Here is a 14,408-nt window from a genome sequence, read left to right on the forward strand (position 1 = left end):
CTATATATTGACAGTAATTCTTTTTGTCCTTGCAGATTCATGATCTAGCAGTATCTCATGGATTTTCCACTACCCATCCATTATAGAGGTTGGCAATTTCCCTATCTGGGACTCTTCCTCGGCCTAGAAAAACTCAGTTTTGAACAAAGAAAGGCCCTAACTTCATGTAAGTTGCAGGAAGCTGTTCTGAATGGGGCCTGGCCCAGGCCTGAGTGAGCCTGGGTCTGGCTGGTGAGCAGGGACCAGCCAGCAAGCACATGGCTAGAAGCAGGGGTTGTTCCATGGCATCACCCTGGCTCAGGGCTTCAAAAGGGGGTGTCTGGGACAGTCCTTGGCTTTCTTCCCTCCTGAGTTTAAAGTCAGCCAGGGATCCAGCCCTCAAACTATTAAGTTAGAGTCCACCAGGAGAAACTCCACCCAGGCAGAGCAAGGACCTCCCTCCAGGTTCAGCCTTAGAGTCTGATCACAGACCCACTTTACTAATCCACTCAGCTTGTCTCAATTTCCTCAACAGCTTCCTTTTGTCCCCTGGGTGGCATGAGAACCACCATTCTAGCTCTTGGGCCATAGAATGCTTTAGGAGGTCAGAGAAGCTGAAGCCCAGGAATGCTTTTAACAATCACCCCTGCGGGTGACCCAAGGAGCCCATTTTGAGTAACACTACTATGGGGGCTTCAAAGCAATTCTACCTGAGTCTTCAGTCATGGTTCAAAGCTCAGATATGCCAACTGAGCAGCGGTGGGAGGGAATGTACAGGGCCTCAGGCTGTCACCAGATCTGACTAATGCACCAACAGGGGCCTCTTCCATCTCCAGGAGTCTATTGTCCAGCTCTGGGGTCACCCTGCCATGTAAGGACAGGGCACATCTCTGAGGAGTGGGGACTTTCTGAGACAATGAGAAGCCAGCCTTCACACTCCAAGGAAGGTGTGTTCAGGAGCTGGGTTTTTTCTCCTTGCACATTCAGACCTGGGTCATGACCTTGTGCAGATGACAGCTGGCACCTGGGTGCTCATTTGGCTCTGGAGTCAAGTGTGATATAAGTATTCTCTCATTTAACCCTCAGAAGCACTTTGAGGTTATTGTTATTATTATCCCCATTTTAAAGATGAGGACACTGGCTGAGAGAACAACTTGTACAAAACTACAGAGCTATTAAGAGGCAGAGACAAGATTTTGAACTGGGCAGTGTGACTGCAGAGCCCAGGTGTAAAACACCTTACATTATTAGAAATGGGACTCTATCATCTACTCATTCTTTTTTTTTTGTACCTCCTTTTCCAGCTAGGATGGTTCTGTGAGCTTAGGCAATTCTTTGCTGAGGTTGTAGTTATTATCCAGTGGGATTAGCCTATTAAAAACTTTAAAAACAGTCATTTAAAATACCTTGCCACACTAGGGCAATTGTAAACGTACGTATCAACTTCATCACTGCAAAAGAGAAGGGCCAGGAGTATTAACCTGATTTGAGTGAGAACAAGCGAGAGGTGCATTTTAACAGGCCCCTCACTGAAGCCACCTGCTGCAGTGACAGGTTTTCTGGCTTTGTGCAGGGCCTGTCCAGAGTGACAAAAACAAACCACAGAGAATAACATCGCTGTAAGAGAGTTAAGCAACGGTCAAAGATCGGTGTCCTGTGAGGATACATACACTCGCTTCCTAGACACGCATTCCAGAGGGATCTTAGCTGTGACACTGGTTTGTACCCTGCCCAGATCTCTTACCTGGTTTTCCTTTCCAGGCAGCCTCACCCCCCACATCCTCCTTCTCCGCTTGCCAGGGTCCCCTTGGCACGTCAGTTGGAATGGCACATCAGGTTTTTCCAAATGAATCAGCTCTGTCATGTTCCTTCCTTCCGACAGTTTTTTGAATCTTCTCAAGAAGCCTAAAACTCAACCCTTGTCCAGCTGATATCCTGGAGCCAGGGACCAGCTGGTAGGGACATCCTGTCCCACTCTAGCTCACTGCCCCTTTCCATTTGTTTCATGCCTGCTGGCTGTTTCATGTGCCTCCCATCTCCTTAACACAGTTGCACCTGCAGCTCAGTTTTAATCCTCACTCTGACCCAGCCATCTGTGTGTAATTTACACAAGCTTCTTAAGAATACAGAGCTTGTATTTAAGTCCAGATATACAACAAAAAGATATATGTTACAGGAAATGGAAAAGAGGAAGAAAGCATGCTAACCTAAAGGGCTTATGAAGTCACTTGACTCATTTCAAATGTTTTCATTTTAGTCTCTCTCCTCTGCTTTGAAAAGGAGTGCCTTTAAATGGGGATCCTGCTCTCCCAGCATCCTTATTTTACTTAACATAATCGTGGTTTTGTTTGGTCATGTTATAAATTGCCTGCTGTAGAAACATGACCCATCTGCCAACTACCACTAACCAAAAAGGGATACTATGGATTTGATAACAATTGGTAGGAGCCCTAGCACTTTCTACCGTTCTAAAGACAGTGACAAATCAAAGAACCAATTTGACTTCATGTCTTCTCTTGGTTAGGAACAGGGAATTGTCAGCCAGATGTGAAAACTAAAGCTGAGCTGTGTTCTGGCCATAAATCCTTTTCCTTCCAAGATCAAACCAAGTTCAGTCTGGTGTTGGGTCTTCAGTCTAAGCAGAGTTAACTTGATGCTGTTGTAGTCTTCTTTATTTCTAGCCCTTGGCAGCTCTGATACTTCCTAACATATTGGAACTCTCATAAGGGAAGATCTCTGAACTGGGCCTGACTTTACCAGGAGAAACCTAAAGCCACTGCTCTGGGTTACCAATTCCCCCAAGGCTCATTTGTTTAGCAGGAACCAGATCTAGAACTATTTCTGCAGATAAACTCATCCCTGATGGAGCCTCAAAAGTCTCTGTCCAATAACAGTCACCACCACCTGCCTATCTGAGGAGAGCAGCCACCCCCTCAGGCTGAGCTAAGCCCTCAGAAAGAAAGGGGGAACAGCTCTGCCTTGTGATTGCTCCCAGCTCAGCAGGCCCAGCTAAGTGACCACTGCTTTCCCTGAGGCTTCCAACAGGCCCAGTGGCCTCAGAGGGCTCTTCCCTTAACCATCTCGGTCTTTGCAAGAGCAAGGAGACACCACCACCACTAAGAAGGATAAAATAAGTTTTTATTTATAGTCTTATAGTAAAGGGGGAAGCCTTAACTTGCAAGACAATTCTTCGGTAGTATGTACAACATACTTTTTATTTCCATGGAATGGAATCAAACACAGACTGAGACTACAGAGTATACACTAGAACCAGCAAATGCCAGGAACGGAGTAGGAAAAAGACAAAAGAAATGAGGCCTAAACACACAAACCCTTCACTGGGATCTGTTGACCACAGCCAGAACCAGGGCTGGATCACATAATGGAGAAAGGTTCCAAGACAGAGGAAAGGAAATGGGTGAGGGCAGGGAAGGGTCCACACTGGTGTGTGGGTTTAGTACCAGGTAAATCGCTCTTGGTATTTACATACAAAATCAGTTGGCTCTATTTCTTAGAAATACACATGGAAAGAAAGAAAGATTTGATCATTACTTTATGAATCTGTCGCTTTACAATACCGACATCATCAGAAGTAGGGACAATTCACTCAGATTCAAATTTCAGTAGCAGGAAATAAATATCAAAACATCATCACTGGCCCTCAATACAAAACCTCTAACCCCCAACCCAGTTCTCCCTCCCTGTCCCACCCCCCAAAAAACCACCCCTACCAACTCCCTGGTGGCTGATGCTTCGTTCCTGCTGTCTCCCATACCCACCACAAGGGTGTCACGTGACCCTCCATAAGGCTGACAACACAGACTTAAAACAGCTGGCTGAGGGAAGCAGGAGTGAAACATGCCAAAGACTCTGCGCTGCAAATCTGTCCCCACTTTCCTTTATTACCACAAACTTCCAAGGATCTGCTCTTTCAAAAGGAGCAATAAATGGCTTTTAAGAAAAAAAAATCCTTAAAAAGAGGGGTGGGGGAATGATTCTGATTACTCCAAATCAGTCATCTTCTTAAAGTAGAGCAGTTCACAGATCTGCAAAGTCTATCAAATAGAGGCGAGGGTGGGCCAGAAGGAAAGGCCTGTGAGGGGAAGGAGTCCTCCAGGCAGTGGTGCCTGGTGGGGCTGGAGGAGCTGGTAGGGTGGTCAGGATGCCGTGTGCTCAGAGGTCCGGCTGGCCGTCTGTCCTCCACAGAAAAAGCTGCCAAGTTGGGGTGTTTTGGTTTAAAAATTCCTGGTGGGGACAGGGTATCCCTGAAGGGACAATGTTAAAAAAAAAAAAAAGTGGAAATGGAGGAGGAGAATGAGAGCTGTTGTCCAAGAGCTTCTACATAAAAATAAAAATTAAAAAAAAAAAAAGAAAGAGAAAAATAAAGTCTCTTATATGGTTCTGAGGGTTCTAACGATGACCTGAAAGGTGGATGAGACGATGGAGGAGACGGACAGTTTTTATTGCTGGCCTGCCCCACTTAGCTTAGCTGGCCTCCATCCGGAGTTTCTTCCTGCTTTGGGGCTCTTCGGGCTCTGACTCAGAACTGGAGTCTGAGCCTCCATCGAAGGCAGAGATGGTGCTGCCCTTGGCGTTGGTATAGAGGCTGTTGTCTGAGGAAGGGTAGTTGGTCTGCAGCTGGGCACTCGACCTCGCCTTCTCCAGTGCACGGACTGAAAGGCAAACAAGGGAATGGGTTACAGTCATCTGCAGACTGGGAACATAACCAAGTTGCAGTTGCAGGGTCCAGCCTGTTCTTCCTAAAGGCCTGCTGGCCCTGGAGACTCAGGGTAACTCAGAAGTAACACCCTTCTTGTGCCTGTCCCAACTGCACACTTCATTTCCCTCCTTCCTTTCCACACTAAGTATGGGAGCCCAGTAAAGATGGCCAGCCACTCTGCAATCCCACTCAACCCTAAAGAGAAAGCTCGTGATGTCACTGTCCAGCCATGGAAGCCCAGTGTGGAGACAGGAGCTTGAGTTCGCTGTGGGATCCAGAGTGTAACGACAAGGAGAAGCTGGCCTGACAACATCAGGCTCTACATGGGTAAGAAGGCCATGCATAACAACTCTGACTACATCATCCACAACAGCAGGAAAGGATGATATAAAATGTACCAGCCAAAGGAAAGTACTGGTTTTGCTCTCATGTGCAAGATCCACTTGGAACGACAAGCTATACACTAGGAAGCAAGTCACCAATATACACAGAATACCTAGGCCTTTTGACAGCCCCTACACGTAGGCTGCTCAGCCCAATAACCAACCCAAGGCCTCCCGCTGCCCATCCCTTGGTTCAGCTCATCTTGAGCCTGGAAAGTCAACACATTTATTTTATTTTATTTTATTTGAGGTATTCTAACCCAGGTGGTTACTTGCATTTCCTTTTACTTGCATCTTCCATGAGGGAGGAAGAGAAGTGAATTCCCCAGGAACAAAGAACTTGATCAGCTCTCGCTTTCCCCTGTGGTTATAGGAAAAGGCGGGTGTGAGCATTTGAGAACAGCATGGGCCTGGCCCATAGGCTGCCCTGATTGGACTGCCATTGACAATGCGGAGGGTTCACTGTCCCTGAACACCTTGGGTCTCTGGTACTTAATACAGCACACTCCACTCCAAGGACCTCAAAGTTTTTTCAGACACCTGATGCCAGGTGTGACCCCTACTGTAGGCAAAACACCTGAGCCCCAAGAAGGGGAGAAATCAGGTCAGAAAAGATGTCTCCATATATTCGAAACCCTACTCGCCACTGTGTCCTCACTGGCAGCTCACGTCCTTTCTCTAGGAAGTGTTAGGATGGCTCTAACACTCTACTATTCAGGCGTAAGAAGCAGGATTGAGGCTGCTTCTGAGCACATGCTCCAGACCTGTTCTGACTCTGCAGGCCCAGAGGCAAAAGCCCTCAGCTGCCCGGAGCAAAGCAGGGCCAGCTGCCCCACAAGCCTGGGTGCTCACCTTGCTGCTCCAGAAGAGCATTCTGCCGCTTGAGGTCGTCAATATCTTGCTGGTGTGTGTGGTTTTTCCTTCGCATATACTGGATATACTCTGTGGCTTTGTCTAGGATTTGGGCTCGGGATGCCTGTTGCAATATGAGAAAAAGCACAGAGGACAAAATAAAGACCTAGTCCAAGCAATAAGAGAACCATGCCTTTCTGCAGCAACTGTACAGGGGTGACTGCGGATGGGAGTGGGGGAGAGGTTGGACTGAGGAAATAAAGAACAATTGGTATGGAGACCCTTCTTTGTGACAGACACTGTGCCAAATGCTTTATATGCATTACCTCACAAGCATTCTAAGAGAGGTAACTCCATACCAGGAGCCTGAGGCTCAGAGAGGTTTATAAATCACTAGCCAGAAAGTAGCAGAGCCTGAATTCAAACTCAGGTTCATCTCATTCCTGACTGTACTCCTCTCATTCCCTCTTTTTTTTTGTATGCTATACGGTGGGGGTCAGATTTCATTCATTTTCTGTGACTATCCCATTATTGCAGCACCATTTGTTGAAATTGTTTTTGGGGGGAGAGGGGTGGGGGTGGGGGCGTGGAAAGTATGTAGGCCGGGAATTGAACCCAGATCTCCTGCATGGCAGATGAGAATTCTACCACTGAACTACTCTTAGCATCTCTCTCATTCCCTTTTGTCCTGTTCTTTAGGTTGCTCTTAGGGCTTCAGCCTGGCCATGTCTGAAAACAATGAAGTACCACTTACTGACAGGCCACTCACTCTTTGCTGGAGTCTGGCTATAGGCAGCTGGTCCAGAAAGACAGGAGCAAGATCTTGATTGGAACTGGCTTGGGATGGGCATGGGTACAAAGTTTTTCATCAGTGTCCTAGAGTTCAGCCAAATGCTAACTGAGCAAGGCTGCTGTTTGGCTATTTCAGCATTTCTGGCTACAGAGCCTCTCATGAAGGCTGTTGGTGCTTGATGTCAACACAGGAAGGGTATGAGATTGGGCCATCTCAGGAAGCAACCACACCTTTACCATCCCTGTGGGGAGACTGGGCACTGCCCTGTCACAGGAACAAGTTAATAAAACAGCTGTCAGGTTACTGTGCTCCTGAAAGTCAAACCTGTCTGGGAGATTTCCTCCAGGTTGCAAACACAGCTGGAGTTTCTTATGGCCATTCAGCCAGCCAGCTGAATTGATAGAATGGTATAAAGCCAAGAGAACTGAAGCCCAAAGCAGGATGGTCTAATAGCTAAAGTAAAGCATTCATGCCATCAAGGCTCCTGGGAGGAGGAAAGCTTCTTACTCAGGGTACAGCAGTATGCAACAATTCTATACTACAACCCCAGAGGGGTCCTAAAGACGGGAACACAGCACAGGGAGGAAAAAGGCAAAGAAAATATCCACACTCAGTCTAGCAAAATTAAATCCATTCATATGAAATCTTGAGAACTCAATTTATAGACCTCCACTTGGGTTGGGTATCAGAGATTTGCAAGGCCTAAGTTTATTCACCAGTCCTCTCAAATACTAGAATTTCCATGCTTTCCTCTGTAGTACCCTCAAGGCAATTTCCTCAAAAGGAAATCGTCAATATTCAGTCAACCATTTTTATCTGCTGTGGATTATGTGTAAAGTACTAGGCAGACACTGTGGGGAAACAAAATGTATTAGTCATCGCTTCTTTTGCCCTGAAGCTTACTTACTATCTAGGAGAAGAGATAAACATATGTACACATAGACAAATCAGAGGGAAGTACCAACAAGTGTAACCTGAGTAGTAAAGATGAGAAAGCTGGCTTCTAGTTGGAGTGATTACCACCTGCACACATACATGATTGTCAGGCACCTCACTCTACACACTCTCCCATCTGAGGAAATGGACCCAGCATTAGATCAGGTGAAATCTGTGGAAAAGTATCACTTTGGGCATGGAGAACAGCAAGGCAAGAGCATGAGGGTACAGGAAAAGGCAGATGTATTTCTTTAATTGTGTAGGTCACCTTTCATATGGATGAAAGTAAAAGAAATGTGTAGTTGCAAGGCCACTTCAGATGCTGTTTCCATTTCTGCCAAGGGGGCCTTATTAGTTGTAGCATGAGAAAATAAGGCACATAATTTGAAGGGACTAATTAAAATGTCTCTATAGACAAACTAGAAAAGGGAGGCAAAAAAAGAGAATATATTACAGATAGCAGAGGGGTATAGTGGTGAGAAAGAGTTTGGGAATTTCAGGAGAGGGGGTTCTGTCATTAATGGGCTATGGGATTATAGATATAACACTGCTCTCCAAGACTAGTCCTTATCTGAGTAGTAATTCTCTAAAATCCCACCCAGCCCTCCAATGTCTACCCTCTCTAATATATGTAATTGCTATGCATATTTATATCCCAGTCACTCTCTTTTTTTGTGTGTGGGCAGGCACTGGGAATCGAACCTGGGTCTCTGGGACGGCAGGCGAGAACTATGCCTGTTGGGAGACCGTGGCCCACCCCCAGTCTCTCTTTAAATTTGCTTATTTAAAAACTATTTTTCAACTAACACTTCCAGAAGTATTTATCTATTCATGTGCATCTGGGGCAAGGGAAAAAAGAGCAAAATTTCTGAAGCCATAGAGTACTTGCAAATATTTAGTGATAACTTTTAATGACAGACTAACAGCCTTTATGCCACCAGTGTCTCCTTCAAATATTTATATATTTATACATGAAATAAGGGTAAAGAAGTAAAAAATGAGCTGTAGATATAAGAAAACAAACCGGGAAAGGGAAGGTTCCATTGAGTGATGTCAGTTTTCATTCTGGGATAGTTTTTGGATGAAGACAAAATTCATAAATGTTCAGAATACAGAGTGCTTTGAGAACACAAGAGGAGGCCCCAAGAAGGATGGATTGGTTTAAACCCAGCACAAGACCTCCCGAGTGCTAAGCACAGCCCTTCCACATGGAGACACTCTGGGTGCCCCTGACCACTCATAGGCCCCTCATACCCTTGAGAAAGTCCAAAAAATAGTTTACGGTTTTATTTTGCCCTTCCCAGGGTACTCAACAAGAATTAAAATCCAACAAGAAAAAAATTTAAAGCACAAAACACAGAATTCCCCAAATTCTGCATATGCATCTGGTCCAGGGGAGAAAAAGCAGGAGGTTAAGTCAGAAAATGCCAAACTCACCTAAAATCCCCTCATCCCAGCTTTCTGAACCAGTGTTAAGATGTGGAGAGGCCCTTCCTTGCCTTTATGAACTCGTAATATGTGAATGAACACAAAGCCAGCAAGAAATCCTGGGGTTATAGCATAGACTATAGAATAGCCCTGGGCTTTCAATTTCTGTTTTCTGAAAATGGCATCAGTCATTTTCAGCCAGTTGAGTCAATCAACAACTTACATGTGAACTAATGTGTCTGAGTAGACAGAACCTAGTAAGTGAATGAGTCCACAGATTATCAACTGTGGCCTTTGGATACTCAGGTCTGAATGTGTATTTTTTTTCCTGTTAGTTTTTACAATGAGAAGATTCTGCCTTTGTGGACAGAAATGGATCTTTTGAATTGTTTGGACACGAACCTGAGACAGGATGGACTATGGCTGGTGGTGACTGAAGAGTTAGTTGAGCCTTCTACATTCCAATCTGAGTTAATGCAAACTGGCTCCTCAATCCCCTTTCAACTTGGGAGCCACATAAAAGAATGCTAGGCAGCCTTGCAAATTTCATTTCAAAGCCATGGTTGCAGATAGCAACAGAAATAATGATGATGATGATGATGATGATGATGATGATGATGCTATTAACAGTAGAAGTTAATAATACTTATTGAATACTAAGTGACAGGCATCCCCACACAACTTTCTGATGCATTATTTTCCCTATTTTATAAATGAAAAGACACTGAGGCATAGAGCCATAACTTGCCCAGTATTACATAACTAATAGGTAGCAGAGTCAGGATTTGAACCCAGGGAATCTGGCTCCAGGGTCTAAGCTCTTCTTAAGCACCATGTTATAACGTGCTCTTTATTCACTGTCTGTATGCCAGGCACTTTACACATCACCTCATATAATCAACATAATCATGGGAGGTGGTTATAACCCCCAAGTTTACAGATAAGGAAACTAAAGCTCAGAGAGGAAGTAGCCTAAGATCACACTGTCAGTAAGAGGCTGAAGGGATTCAAATGCAGGCCACCATGACTTCAAAGTCCATGTTCTTTCTACTGCATGATCAAGTCATGCAGGGGACTGACCCTGTCTTTTATTTCTCCGATCTCTTTCTCAACAGTCCTCCCTACTGCTGTTATTTCTTGCAGGTGACTGAACACTGTCAAGAGGTATTTTCTCAGAGCCTATCCTGGGCAGTCTACCCTGCCTAATGGTGGGGTTATATAACCACAGCCATGACTCAGTCCTTGCCTGGAGAAACCTGTAGGTTATATCACCTTGGTTTGTGGTTTATGTTGAATCCCCCCATAGTAGATAGAAAGTCAACATTCTAGGGGTATAATCATTAATGTCTGCAATAGGTCCCAGGAGCTGCAGGCTGGGTGTAGCAAAAACTGTGGTGAACAGGAGCACACATACCCTGTTTACAAAGGGGGCAGCTGTTTCTCGGCTTCAAGGAACTGATGTGGAAAAGTAAGCCAAGTGCTAACATATTTTTCTACCTTCCAAGAGAAGCTAGAAATCTTGATGTATTAGTTAGGGTTCTCTAGAGAAACAGAATCAACAGGGAACACTTGCAAATATAAAATTTATGAAAGTGTCTCACGTGACCGTAGGAGTGCAGAGTCCAAAATCCTCAAGGCAGGCTGCGAAGCCGATGACTCCAATGGATGGCCTGGATGAACTTCACAGGAGAGGCTCACCAGCCAAAGCAGGAATGCCACCTGTCTCCTCTGAGTCCTCCTTAAAAGGCTTCCCATGATTGGATTTAGCATCACTAATTGCAGAAGACACTCCCCTTTGGCTGATTACAAATGGAATCAGCTGTGGATGTAGCTGACATGATCATGACCTAATCCTATGAAATGTCCTCATTGCAACAGACAGGCCAGCACTTGCCCAATCAGATGAACAGGTACCACAACTTGGCCAAGTTGACACCATCCCTAACCATGACAGTCCACCCCTTGTCAACTGGGCACATATATATGTATATATATCACCTTAGACCATACTTAATTTCCAAATGAAAACAAATAAGCACACATTTTTTCTTTTACCTGACAATACTCAACTGTCCTGCATATAACTGGAAACACATTAAATCTCTCCAGAATAGCGTGCAAATCCTTGGGCAACATTCATTCTTAAACTTGATATCTTACAACTTAAATAGTATAACACAAACAAAACAGCATTACAGTCCTCGTTTCTGTAACTGATCACGTGGTCGAAGTTCATACTTATCACTACCTTCTTCCACTACCCATTCCATGTTCCCTTTCCCCTAAGCAAGCACTTCAGCTGGCCGTGGTTCTTTGCCTGGTGGGGTGACCAAAACCTTCATTCCTGAAGTCTCAGAGCCATTAGTGGTCCTGCCTGGATTGTGTTGTTGCAGTTTTCCATTGATTTTAATCACAGGGCATGATAGTACTAATAGACGCCCCAGGGGATCTCCTATATTCCAAGAAAACTCTTCTTTACCTCCATTATGTAGTTGCAGTCCTACTTCCTTCTGATAGTCAGGGTCAATTACCCCAGACAATAATGTAATCCCCTTCTTGGTGTGTTGATCCAGAGGCATAAGTAGCCCAAAGTGGCCAGGTGGCAATCTTAACTTCCAGTTCAGTGGTATCACTGTTGTTTCTCCTGGAGAAAGCACACCCCGTTTTGGAACTAAAACCTGTAGACCAGCAGAACTCAGGGTAGCAGGGACAGGAAGCAAAAATTTTCCTAGTGGATCACTAGGAGTAATGGTGAGTGGCACCACACCCATTTCCACCCCTTGGTTCCTGGACCCATGGATCCTGGCTATGGGAGAAACAGCACCATACAGTGGACGCTGATTCAGAGCATACACAGCTTCCTGGAGAACATTACCCCAGCCTTTCAAGTTTTTGCCACCTAGTTGGCACCGTAATTGAGTTTTCAAAAGGCCATTCCACCGTTCTATCAATCCAGCAGCTTCTGGATGATGGGGAACATGGTAAGACCAGAGAATTCCGTGAGCATGTGTCCATTCCCGCACTTCATTTGCTGTGAAGTGTGTTCCTTGATCCGAAGCAATGCTATGTGGAATACCATGACGATGGATAAGGCATTCTGTAAGCCCACGGATAGTAGTTTTGGCAGAAGCATTGCGTGCAGGGAAAGCAAACCCATATCCAGAGTATGTGTCTATTCCAGTTAGAACAAATCGCTGCCCCTTCCATGAAGGGAGTGGTCCAATGTAATCAACCTGCCACCATGTAGCTGGCTGGTCACCTCGGGGAATGGTGCCATATCGGGGGCTGAGTGTGGGTCTCTGCTGCTGGCAGATTGGGCACTCAGCAGTGGCTGTAGCCAGGTCAGCCTTGGTGAGTGGAAGTCCATGTTGCTGAGCCCATGCATAACCTCCATCCCTACCACCATGACCACTTTGTTCATGAGCCCATTGGGCAATAACAGGAGTTGCTGGGGAAAGAGGCTGACTGGTATCCATAGAACAGGTCATCTTATCCACTTGATTATTAAAATCTTCCTCTGCTGAAGTCACCCTCTGGTGTGCATTCACATGGGACACAAATATCTTCATGTTTTTAGCCCACTCAGAAAGGTCTATCCACATACTTCTTCCCCAGACCTCTTTGTCACCAATTTTCCCATTATGGTCTTTCCAAGTCCCTGACCATCCAGCCAAACCATTAGCAACAGCCCATGAGTCAGTATACAAACGCACCTCTGGCCAGTTTTCCTTCCAAGCAAAATGAACAACCAGGTGCACTGCTCGAAGTTCTGCCCACTGGGAGGATTTCCCCTCACCACTGTCCTTCAAGGACACCCCAGAAAGGGGTTGTAATGCTGCAGCTGTCCACTTTCGGGTGGTACCTGCATATCGTGCTGAACCATCTGTAAACCAGGCCAGAGTTTTCTCTTCCTCAGTCAATTCACTGTAAGGAACACCCCAAGAGGCCATAGCTCTGGTCTGGGAAAGAGAAGGTAATGTGGCAGCAGGAGTGGAAACCATGGGCATCTGTGCCACTTCTTCATGTAACTTACTTGTGCCTTCAGGACCTGCTCTGGCTCTATCTCATATATACCATTTCCATTTTACAATAGAGTGCTGCTGTGCACGCCCAACTTTATGGCTTGGTGGGTCAGACAACACCCAACTCATGATAGGCAACTCAGGTCTCATGGTAACTTGGTGGCCCATGGTTCAGCGTTCAGTCTCTACTAAGGCCCAGTAGCAGGCCAAAAGCTGTTTCTCAAAAGGAGAGTAGTTATCTGCAGCAGATGGTAAGGCTTTGCTCCAAAATCCTAAGGGTCTGCGTTGTGATTCTCCTATAAGGGCCTGCCAAAGGCTCCAGACAGCATCTCTATTTGCCACTGACACTTCCAGCACCATTGGATCTGCTGGATCATATGGCCCAAGTGGCAGAGCAGCTTGCACAGCAGCCTGGACCTGTTGCAGAGCCTCCTCTTGTTCAGGTCCCCACTCAAAATTAGCAGCCTTTCTGGTCACTCGATAAATGGGCCGGAGTAGCACACCCAAATGAGGAATATGTTGTCGCCAAAATCCAAAAAGACCAACTAGGCGTTGTGCCTCTTTTTTGGATGTGGAGGGGCCAGATGCAGCAGTTTATCCTTCACCTTAGAAGGGATATCTCGACATGCCCCACACCACTGGACACCTAAAAATTTTACTGAGGTGGAAGGCCCCTGTATTTTTGTTGGATTTATCTCCCATCCTCTGACACGCAAATGCCTTACCAGTAAATCTAGAGTAGTTGCTACTTCTTGCTCACTAGGTCCAATCAACATGATATCATCAATATAATGGACCAGTGTGATGTCTCGTGGGAGGGAGAAACGATCAAGGTCTCTGCGAACAAGATTGTGACATAGGGCTGGAGAGTTGATATACCCCTGAGGTAGGACAGTGAAAGTATATTGCTGACCTTGCCAGCTGAAAGCAAACTGTTTCTGGTGGTCCTTACTAATAGCTATTGAGAAAAAAGCATTTGCCAGATCAATAGCTGCATACCAGGTACCAGGGGATGTATTGATTTGCTCAAGCAATGATACTACATCTGGAACAGCAGCTGCAATTGGAGTTACCACCTGGTTGAGTTTACGATAATCCACTGTCATTCTCCAAGACCCATCTGTTTTCTGCACAGGCCAAATAGGAGAGTGGAATGGGGATGTGGTGGGAATCACCACCCCTGCATCTTTCAAGTCCTTAAGAGTGGCAGTAATCTCTGCAATCCCTCCAGGAATACGGTATTGCTTTTGATTTACTATTTTGCTTGGTGGGGGCAGTTCTAGTGGCTTCCACTT

The 14,408-nt window shown here is 45.6% G+C and overlaps 1 protein-coding gene across 5 annotated transcripts in view; it reads right to left on the reverse strand.

The window, feature by feature from the left end:
- Positions 1-3,100: 3,100 nt before the first annotated feature.
- MAX (MYC associated factor X) overlaps positions 3,101-14,408 on the reverse strand; it is a 32,122-nt gene continuing 20,814 nt past the window's right edge. For 3 of the 5 annotated variants that reach the window (XM_077122724.1, XM_077122726.1, XM_077122725.1), the window contains 2 exons: positions 5,935-6,058; positions 3,101-4,652 (listed from right to left, as the gene is read on the reverse strand). In XM_077122724.1, the coding sequence (XP_076978839.1) occupies positions 4,465-4,652; positions 5,935-6,058 (312 nt within the window). In that variant the 3' untranslated portion in view covers positions 3,101-4,464. Of the gene's footprint in view, positions 4,653-5,342; positions 5,444-5,934; positions 6,059-14,408 lie in introns of all 5 variants that reach the window. The other 2 variants (XR_013160302.1, XR_013160301.1) reach the window with 2 other exon arrangements.

This window comes from Tamandua tetradactyla, chromosome 12, assembly GCF_023851605.1.
Source record: "Tamandua tetradactyla isolate mTamTet1 chromosome 12, mTamTet1.pri, whole genome shotgun sequence".
Classification (NCBI taxonomy): Eukaryota; Metazoa; Chordata; class Mammalia; order Pilosa; family Myrmecophagidae; genus Tamandua; species Tamandua tetradactyla.